Raw genomic sequence first — 10,810 nt, 5'->3', positions numbered from 1 at the left:
CAAGGTAAGGACAGCTCTCTGTATGAGCTCTGTGAATGAACCAATGAGACTCAAGACCCTGGAAAAGACTTTACATGGAGACTGATATAACCTGCCTGAACTGGCCTGTGTGTAGAACAACACAGTACACAGCTCTACACATGCTTTGCTCCATTATGTTTGGCAGGCATGGCTGATTATCCAGGGAAATGATCCTGGGTATCTGTCCTGGACCCTCTGAGGACCTGAGTTCATGAGCTTCAGAACAGGTTGGTAAGCATTACCAGTTCTGCTGTGAATTGGGAGAGACAATAGCCACAGACATGGGCTTAGTCCAAGACAGACAGACACAGTCAACATCTTAATGCTGGACTGCTGGCTCTGGGATGCCGAGTCTTGTTCAGATGACACAGACTCACTAAAATGTTGGGTCACATACATCTGCTATGTAAACTCCAAGCAGAGCCGGCAGATAGACTTGAGAAGACTGATCACCAGAACACACTTAGGCCTTAGTATTTTGTGCATAAGCTACTGAAACACAGGGGACAGGGAGGTTCCCTAATCTCCACAGTCATGGGTTGGGTCCAAAAAATATGAGACCCTCACTTATATGGTGACCCTCATTTAGGGCTCCTTCAAGAAACCTTAGAGCCTGGCCCTATGCTAGTGGGAGGGTAAGGAATGAGGCACTCTGATGTTCTCAGAGATTAAGAGGATTTCCCCCCATGCATGGCAGTGCTGAGGTGCTAGTGGACAACCGTCCTGATTCCCTATGGGATTGTCCCATACTGAGGGAGCGGGACAGCCACAAGAGATGGGTTGAGGTGCCAAACTTTAGGTGGGAAGGAGGAGCATCACTCCCAAGCAAAAGCAAGGGGTCAGATATTGATTTGAGTTGCCTGAGAAGAAGCCAACGTTGCTCTGCATCCAGGTCTCTTGGGTGATGCAGGGCCACTGAGCAGAGGAGCTCATGAACAGGTGGGCTGAAAGGCAGAGCAGCTCGCTAAAGGCAGGAGCGGAGCTGAGGGGGCTCATGCAGACAGCCAGGACCCTCTGGGTCTGTGAGTGATAGTCTGCACAACCCATCACAGCACCTGGCAGCACAGGGGCAGGCAACCCACTGGAGCACCAGGTGCTCTTTCTTCCGCTGCACGGCACAGGAAGGCTGGGGCTGTCCGGGGGGGCAGAGAGCTCTCATCTGTCTCATTCAGATGGCGGCACCGGGACATGGCTGGGAGCGGGCACGGGCAGCTCCTTCCTAGGGGCAAGCCCTGCGTCCACTCGAGGACAGCCGGGGGCCGTGCCCAGGACCTTTTCTCGGGGGCGGGGCGGCTGGAACCCCGCGCTGGGAGTAGCCCCGCCCCATAGAACGCAGCGCGCCGGCAGGAGGGGGTGGAGCAGCGCCCGCCATACGCCCCTCCTGCCGCGGGCCCGGCGTGCTGCAACCATGGCGACGCCGCTGGCTCCGCCCCACCCCGCCCCGCCCCGCCCCCGGCGGCTGGCGATTGGCGGAGGGGGGCGGGCGCTCGCCCTCTGCCCCCTGACCCTGCGCGGCGGCAGCGGCGGCGGTTGCTGCTGCCCGTTTCCTGGTGGTGCTTGCGGCGGCTGCTGCTGCACGGGGCGGAAGCAGGAGGAGGAGGATGCGGCGCAGGTCGCGGCTGCTGCTCTGCTTCGCCTTCCTCTGGGTGCTGGGCATCGCCTACTACATGTACTCGGGGGGCGGCGCCGCTGTGGCCGGCGCAGGCGGCGGCAGGAAGGTGAGACCCCCCCCATCCCCCCCTCCGCGTGCTGCCCCTCCCCCCGCGTTGCCCCGGGTTACCCTCCCCCTCCCCGGTGTGTATACGAGCTCCCCCCACGTCACCGCCGGGGCTTTCCCCTCCGCCGTTGCTTCCTGCCCCGTGACGCGGAGGTGAGGGCTGGAGCAGACTTGAGCCCCGGCCACGTCCCGCCGCGGGGGAGGGCACCGCCTGCCCGGGGCGGGATGAGGCGCCTCCGCGGAGCGCAGTGAGGACAGCCCTCCCGTCCTCCTGCCGCCGCGCTGCTGTGTCTCTTGTGGGCAGCTGCGGAAAGCTATTCTCATCCCCCCCGCCTCAATTTGTCCAACCACAGAGCGCCCCCGCGGGCTTTAGCTTGGGGCAAGACCCCCCCCCCCCCTTCCAGCTGCCTGCCAGACCCCGCAGGGCTCTCGGTGCCGCTCAGCTGCTCCCTGGCTTGTGCTTGCAGCACGGCCACACACCTCTCCGGGGCTTGTAGCACCAGGGATAGGACGGGCAGCAAGCGGTTCCCAAACTCAGACAGGCACGTTGTCCATGTAAAACGGTTCACCCTGAAGTACCACCAGCACATTTTTCAGTTCAATCTGCAGCCCCACCTGGAAAATTTTGTCCTATCAAGTAATTATAATAAATCTGTCAAAGCGCACCACTGACAGGTTGCCTGCGTACCCCTGGTGATACTTGTACCACAGATTGGGAACTGCTGGGATGGGGCTTTCCTCGCAGCTGGGGCCCCTCTGCCTTTCCTCTTGGGGCTTTGGTAGTCTGGTGCAGAAACCCTTTCCTAGCGGCACAGATGTCTGAAAGGAGCCTTTTGGTGCGTGGGGGCGCTTGGCCAGCCCCAAAGATACATGGGTGTTGTCCCGCCATGGCCGAGCATGTGGTTGTCCCTGGGTCATCCCGTAGATTTTTCTTGTGAGTTTTTAAAACAACACGTTTAATTTTTGGCGGGATAAATTAGCAGGCCCTTATAACCCCGCAGGGTTTAATTTTAAGGCCAGGGACGCCAGAAAGCTTTGACTCTAAACATTGTGCCTTTAGTGTAGTGAAAAGGTTCAAATGTTCATTGGCTTGTAATTCCTCTTGCGTGCCTCCAAAATGGGGAGGGGGAAGGGAGGGTTTGGTGGTGCAAAGGTGGAGATGACTTCAGTAATATTGTTTCACTAAAGAATTGGTATCTGTTTGGGGCTGAACCTTAATGTACCTTAACATAGTGTCTAGTAAGATGGGATTTTATTGCCACTTTTCAGTTCAGTTCCTAGAAATACAGGTGTATTCGAGAGGTGTTTTGAGGTCCAGACCCTGTAGTCAGTCCTTGTTGTAAGCAGGGATTATTTCCACCAATAAGTCTGTAGAACCGAGCTCTGTATCTGTTTGCAAATGGCTCAGTGCTTTGCTGTGTTTCATCTTTCACATTTTGAAAGTAATATGCTGTACATCAGCTTGGAGGAAACCATTGCGTTTACTGTTACTGCTTACTGTTTAGTTAAAAATGAGTTTGATGTTTAAGTGGATGTTGTGCATTTATCAGAAATGGGTCTGGCATGAGATACAATTAAGACTTTGATCTGAATGCACTTTGAAGGTCACACTACTGTATTTTGTATGTAAAAACTGACTTGGACGACTGATATATAGTGAGGTAAGAGAAGGTTAGCTAGGACTAAAATTTTTGTTCTTGGGAAGCTTGTACAAAGAAAAGTTATTTTGACGCTTAGCAATTATAATACTTTTTTTTTTTTATCAATTGGCTCTTAATATGCTTTACTGAGGAAGTTGGTTTTATCGTCTGTGAAATTTTTTGAAATCTATGAAATCTCATTTATATAGTTGGGGAAACCTAAGGTATAAGCAAAATGACTTGCCCAAAGTTACCCAGCAGTCCAGTGGCAGAACAGGAAGAAAGCTCTGGGCACTGATCTGGGACAGCATCACACTGCTGCGTAAGAATGGTATTACTGACAGGGAAAGGGGGGGTGAGTCTTGTCTCAACATTTGAAAAGCAGCTGTTGTTCTATACAAAATTTTCTAAACTTTACAGGTCAGCACAATTAGGAATTTGAGCAAGAGGAATTAGACGGAGAGGAGTTTCAGCAACATAGCTAGAGCTTTAGTATGAGACAAAAGTGTAGGCCTCTAAAGTAATTGCCTATCTGTGAGGAATTGGGTACTTTGACCCATAAGAAACAAGTGGTGATATTAACAATTATACTTGCACTGGGATTTAGTACTGTTTTCTCTCAGTGAAACAAAATTTTATCCCAATCCTTGGAATCATTTAGTGAAGATAAATACGGAAATGTGTACGTACAATAGCTTTTAAAAGCCGAGTAAAAGATTTAGTGATTTAGAGTGCCAGACCCTGATATGAAGTAAAAACACAAACTGGCTTAGCTTTATGAATGAAAGTTTTGCTATAGTGAATATCATGGCATACATGACTTGTACTCCTTGATACTTTTCAAGTATTTTTGTCCAGCAAAAGTGTACAAGAGTCACCTGAGTATCAGTTTTAGCAGACCTAAGTCTTTGGTTTGTTCAGTCAAAAATTACGAAAACAGGGAGAGTTCTTAATTGCACAGGCCTGGTTATACAAAGAACACATGCTTCTATCAGGATGATGTCATGTACCACTTCAGGGCATAGTCCAGATTTTCTGAATTTTTTCTGGTATAGCTTCCAGTCCTGCTTGTTGGTTGATTTCATCAGTTTCCATTAATATTAGTAGGTGCCAACTTCTGTGCAAATTTGGGCCCCGTGATGGGGAACAAGGCTGTAGTTTTTCTCCCTTATTCAAGTTGTCTGGCACTGATATGTATTTTTGTCCCTTGGGTTCTCCACTTTCAGCCTTTTGAATTTAAGTCTACAAAAGAATGAGGCTGATGCCGAGTGCTGGAGGTCCCAACCTTTAGGCAGCTTGCTATTGTAGTGCAATCCACAGTCCTGTATTAGATGCTTAGGCTCCCAGCATATGGGAGGAGTTGGGTGCCTCAGAATGGGAATTAGAAAAAAAACAGTCTGCTGAGTGGGAGCCATGTAAACTAGTAAATACATGCCAAGGACATTGGTATACAGTGTCTACCGGTTGCTAGGATCTTGCTTAATGGAATCAGTCAGAGAATATAATCAAAACCCCCAAAGCCTGGTACTGTGTGATTTTATTTATTTATTTATTTATTTATTTTTGTGGTGGGGGAGAGGGGTTCGTTTGGTTGTTTTTTCCCCTTGATGCTTATTAGCATCTCTCTCTCTTTAAAATCAGCCAACTTAATATTGGAGTCAAAATCTTGATCCATAATCTATGCTGAATAAGGTTTCCCCTCCCCCTCTGTCTGGCTATTAGTCTCAACGAGTAAAATACAACAAGCTTTGGAAACTGTGCAGTTTCTTGACAAGACTCTGCTTGGGTGTTTTTTCTTTACTGTCACTTTTATAGAATTGCTGGCTATTAGAATCTAACGTACTTTGCTCAGTTTGATTTTTTTTTTTTTGGTAACCAGTGAATGCTGTATCTTAAATCTCATCCCTCACTGGGGTTAGGTCTAATTCTGGGCTATCTCCCTCCATGTGGGTTTCACAAATCTGAATCTGCTTCTGAACTGGATGCACAAACACTTTTTTTCCTTTTAAAAATAGGATTTAGGCCTGTCATTCAGAACACCACCAGAGGAGGTCCTGGCCTTCTTTATACAATAGCTCCATGGTTAAAACAGTCAGCATGAAGTCAGAGACCTAGGTTCAAGTCCCTCCTCCCTTTCATACTCAAAGCTCTTGCCTCCCAGGAGAAAGTTTTCAGCCCCAGATTATAGACTGGGTGAGGGCCTGTCTGTCCTTTCTTTTAAAGCTGTTCCATGCAAACTGAAGCAGCTTGAAAGATTCAGAAAATGTGAGCATGTCTCTGGCCTAGTAGTTACAGCATTCATCTGGGGAGGTAAGCGTGGGTTTTGGTTTCTGTTCCATTTGACAGTTTACTACTAACAGTTGGGAACAAGCACTGGAATCCAGGTCTCTACCCAACAGGCAATAAAATCCTGTCTTTTTTCTCTTTTTCTCTCTGGCCCAATGCATCTTTAATTATTTGATGAAATGTGGAATGACTTTAATAGGAGAGATTAAGAGCCTCCCCCACCACAGAACAGTTTGATGGTGAAGTTACTCTTCTGGGAGCTGAGCGATTTTTAGGTACCAGTCCTAAGGCGGAGGAGGAAATTGAATTTAGGCCTCTTGCATCCACTGAACTACTGGATAAAAGGAGGCACCACCTGTCTTTGTGTAGAATCTGATCTGCTAGACATACTCAGAGACTGCCTACCAGATTGTGCCCTGAAGCTTAATAGGCAGAAAAATGCCTGATTTTGGATCCTGACATGCTTTAGGCTTGAGCTTAGTGCAGAGCTACTTAACACTGTCAAGAATAGACCACTTCTGAGCCTGGGCAGATGCAGACCTTTAAGCATCAACAAAAATTCAGTGCTGAAAACTGAAGTGTCCAGGCTTAGGTAGAAGTTGAGCAAAGGTTTTGCGGATCTCAGTTTTGGATTGAAGTACGTGAGTTCTGTTTTTCACAAGATTTTTGTCCCTAAGTCTCATTGTCCAGCTAGACTTTGTTTCTAAGATGCCTTTTTAAAAATATATGCAACTGTGTAGCATGGCCTTGGTTGATTCTGTATATGGGAGAGAGAACTGTAAAAAGGCTTTTCCTCAAATTTTATTTATTTCCATTGCTCCTTCTTTGGCTTCAGGGAATGAAGCAGTCAATGATAGGTTCAGTGGATCAGAATGTCCCTCTTAGAAATATCAAAGAGGTTGTTGCCTTTTTATTTTCAAACATCTTTGGCAATTGGGGCACAAGACCAAAGCCAACTCTTAGCAATTAGGATTAGGAAACCAACTCATGATATATAAAACTTGGTAGTGGCTGCTTAAAATATGAAAAAAAAACACAGAACCTGTTGTTTGTTTGTTTTGTTTTTTACTGCATTCATTTATTTTATTTAGTATGTTTTGTGGCCCTGGGGATTGAAGGAATTGGAGGAATTCAGAATTATAATTTAGTTTAGCCACAAGGAGGCAGGCTACTCCTTTGCTTCTGGCTGTGTTACTTCTGTATACAGAGTTCTTTTTCTATATTTTTCCCTCTATTTTTAGAGCAGACTTGATAGGTTTGCTTATTATGGAGTAAGCTCCAAAGGAGAGAGTCAGTGCCTTGACTCAGGAGGGCATCATTCATTAAAAGTAAATTGAGCTGAAGAGTGTGTGGGGACAGGGTTGCTTCCTTGAGGACAGGGCTTTGGTATAGCTCCCATTGGTAAATGTAACATAAGAAGGATTTCTCTTTTCTTTTCTTTTTTTTTCTCTTTCTTTGAATCAGAGCATTACATGAAATAGTGTTAAATGAGGCATTTATAACAGCAGTTGAAAAGAACAAGAGCTACATAACCATACTATGTACTTCAGTTTAATTTTTGTAGGTTTAAATGGAAGCGAAAGGAAATGCATTTTCATATCTTAGTGATTTTAGAACCTTACTTGTTATAAACTTAATTTTGTAATAACAGAAGAGTACGTAGTTATGTAACTGACAGAAAATTGGCGCTAGTTGACTGTCGTACGTTTTTAAAACGTAGGGAGTAGGGTATGTGGAGGTTCTGTGCTTCTTGGGGCACACATTTTTTTTCTCTCTCTCTTTTCCTGTTAAGAGGGTGGAACTGCAGGCAGTCTCAGCTGTTGTTTTAATGTGGAGGATATCTCTTCCCTGCCTTGCCCATCTCACAGCTTGAAGGTTGTGAATATACAGCCACTCTAAATATCTCTTACATTAGCGTTTCCCAAACTTCTGATACCTGAGGCATACTCCCCCTCCCACCCTGATTGGTGAGGCATTTTTTTCCCCCTGAATTTTATGGCAGTCCAGTAGAAAAGTCACCAAGAGATCTAAATTGAGAAAACATATGGAGGGGGGCCTTGAGGCTAAAAGATTAAAAAAAATTAATGATCTAGCTGGTGCCACTTAAGGGTGAGGGCCTTATGCTGCTGTGCCCTGCTCTTTCCACTGTCTGTACTCTCCCAGCCCCTGCTCTGTACTTTGGGCAAAGACAGCCCCCATTGCTAAGGCAGCTTCTGCAGGGTTTCACATGCTGGCAACCACCCTGTGGCCCCTGTTGCTGGCCCTAGGAGCATGGGAGGAGTAGAGGCAATGGGGCAGGCTGCACAGCACACTTGCTTGCAGCTGAATGCACTGCTGGGAGTGTGGGGGTGGTAGGGGGAGGGGGAATGGCACAGGGACTGTTTGGGGACAGGGAAGGGCAGGAGACAGCAGAAGCAGCAATGGCAGTACCTGTTAGAGCACTCAAGGTGCTGCTAGAGTAGCTGGAGCAGGGTGCTGGATGGGGGAGGAGGCATTTACCCCTAATAGGATCTCACAGCACACTTCCATCACTCTCGTGGCACATCCTTTGGGAATCACTGTCTTAATTATTAAAACACAGAATCATAGAAAAATAGGGCTAGAAGGGACTTTAGGAGATCGTCTAGTCATCCCGCCAAGGCAGCATCGTTCAATTCCAAACCATTCCAGACAAGTCTAACTTACTCCTAAAGCTACACAATCAACCCTGTCAAAAACACCAAAAGCACCTAACCTCCTGCAGGTAGAGCTAGGGGATGAGGGCTGTGATTGTCTGGTCACTGTAAGCATTGTTAAAATATACTTGAGAGATGCAAGGAAGAAAATTATGCCCTCCACCACAGAGGAAGGCAAAACCCCACACAGTCTGTACCAATCTGATCACAGCATAAACTTCCTTCTAGATCCTAAATGTAGTGATTGGTCTGATGACCCTGAGCAGAGGGGCAAGACCCTCTAACCAGGGAGCTCTAGGTTTTAATCCCAGCAGGAGAAATGGCACACCTGAGTCAATCTTAGCCTCTGTAGTCCTTAGCTGCAGCCAACACCCGGTGCTTTTTAACAGCCAGAACCCTTATCACCCTCCTGCTCTTGACATCTGTAGCAACAGGTTGGAAGAGAAGGTGGGGGGAATTCCTTCCCAGCTTCATGTGGCAACCAGGGAAAAAACCCATAAGCATGGGAAAAACCAAACACCCCCTATTCTACTCTGCAAGCTGAGGACAGCTAGCATAGGGGTGGGCGAAATATAGCTCGTGGGCCGGATCCAGCCCATGAGGCCATTCTATCTGGCCCGCGGGGCCTCTAAAAAAAAAAAAATGTAGAAAATTAATATTTCTCTGCCCTTGGTTCCTGTCAAAAATGGACAGGGGCCCTGGTACCAGTGGTGACCAAGAGGTGGGGCACCTGTCAAGGGGTGGGTCTACCCATACAGCCCTCCACAGCCTGCCAAAACTGGGTAAGTGGCCCTCTGCCTGAAATAGCTGCCCATCCCTGAGCTAGTATAACTCCACGGAATCATATGCTCTAACTGGAGAACCAGAACTCCTCTTCCTGTATCTCCTATATAGGAAGTCAGTTTATGGAGTTCAGTTGTGGGAGTTCACATGTGTCAAATCACTTGAGAAGTGACCTGAACTCCTTATGCTTCTGGTTTTGATTTTTAATATCTAAATTTTAAGACAGTTTGGTGATTCTTAATCTTGATGGATACCTTGTCTTGTTTCACATCCTTTCTAAGACTTGTACTTTCTAGAAAGCAATAGGAACCAGGTGACAAAGAATTCTGCTCTCTCTTTGGAAGGTAATGTCAGGAGGTTTTTTTTTAAAACAATCTATAGTTCTTCACCTGACATGTTATGGTAGGGTAAGAGTGAAGTTGTAGCTGTGATGGTCCAGAAATTATGTGAGAGGCAGGGATTTCTTAGGGTGGTAGCTTTTATTGGACCAACTATGTAATTGGCATAAAGTTGGAGAAGCTTTTGATTATTTCTCAGGTCACCTTGCAACTCTATGCAACTTCATAGTTGGCCCAGTAAGAGAGATCACTCTAAGAAATCCTTGCGTCTTACCTGACAGGGAAATATATGAAATGTTTAGCTGCTGCAATGCTAAAGATTTTCTTCTTTTCTTTGCACATCAAATTAACTTGTCCAAAACTTAGTCAAGTGTTTTTTCATTTAAAACACTATGTTAGGTTTTTGGTTTTTCTTTTTTTAAACGATGTTTTGACAAAATAACTTTGCTGTGTATCTGTTTAGGCAATAAACCCCATGGATTGCTTTTTTTTTTTTTTTTTTTTTCCTTGGGTGAAAGTTTTCAGGTAGGATGAAAAGTATGAGTGCTTTGCAACCTGTTTATGTTTGTTTTTGTGTAGGAAGCTCTTTTGAAGTGATATGTTGCTGGGAAATCTCATATTTTCAAGGAGGGGACATAGTGGGGACATTTTATTTTAACTGTGAAACTTCTGAAGAACAAAAGCAAAGACAGTTGAGTGACTGATGTTTTAAATGTCATTTCAAGTATGGTTGATGCTTTTGCTAAATGCGTAATAGAAATTCTGTGGTGGTCATTCATTCATAACTCGGGTAATAACATGACACAGCACCTTGAACAGGCCCTTAAGGAGCCTGTTCCTTAGTTTTTCTGCCTTGTAGAGTTAATTAATGGTTATGTTTCTCAAAGTACTCTTCCACATCCTGCTTAGGTTTGCTGTGTCACTAGCTTCTGTATGCAGCATCTGTAAAACCATAGTGACACTGCTCTTTATTTTGGGTTCTTCTGTGGATACAAATGGTCCTCTTGAGAGACATGGTTTAAAAACTGTAGATAATGAATGAATGATGTGAGCTGTAAGTGCTGTGCCTGTTTCAGGTTTGTGTCTATTATGCTACAAGATCTGTTGTAAATAAATGCCATCCATATCCATCAGGTGTGCTAGATCCTTCCAAAATGCTGTTTGATATGTGATACCTGTTGATGGCATTTTTTTTTCTTACTAAAAAGAAATCTGTTTTTTGTCCACAGTAGAAGCACTTTTCCTATCCTCTACTGCAACTATATTTTTCATATTAGGGCTCTCCTGCATAATAGTATCTCAGAGTTGATGATTAGAGATAAAATTGGATGATCATTAGGTTCCTGTTAA

At 45.7% G+C, this 10,810-nt stretch overlaps 1 protein-coding gene across 1 annotated transcript in view; it reads left to right on the top strand.

Annotated features, from left to right (window-relative positions):
• The first annotated feature begins 1,516 nt into the window (after positions 1–1,516).
• Positions 1,517–10,810, top strand: part of GALNT2 (polypeptide N-acetylgalactosaminyltransferase 2) — a 172,826-nt gene continuing 163,532 nt past the window's right edge. The window contains exon 1 of the mRNA XM_090043827.1: positions 1,517–1,739. Coding sequence (XP_089899953.1) covers positions 1,623–1,739 — 117 coding nt within the window. The 5' untranslated portion in view covers positions 1,517–1,622. The remainder of the gene's footprint in view (positions 1,740–10,810) is intronic.

The sequence above is a fragment of the Crocodylus siamensis genome, chromosome 1 (assembly GCF_052110815.1).
Source record: "Crocodylus siamensis isolate JL-2025a chromosome 1, ASM5211081v1, whole genome shotgun sequence".
NCBI classification, from domain to species: domain Eukaryota; kingdom Metazoa; phylum Chordata; order Crocodylia; family Crocodylidae; genus Crocodylus; species Crocodylus siamensis.
Note: the sequence above shows the minus strand (reverse complement) of the source record. Positions and strands in the feature narration are given on the sequence as shown.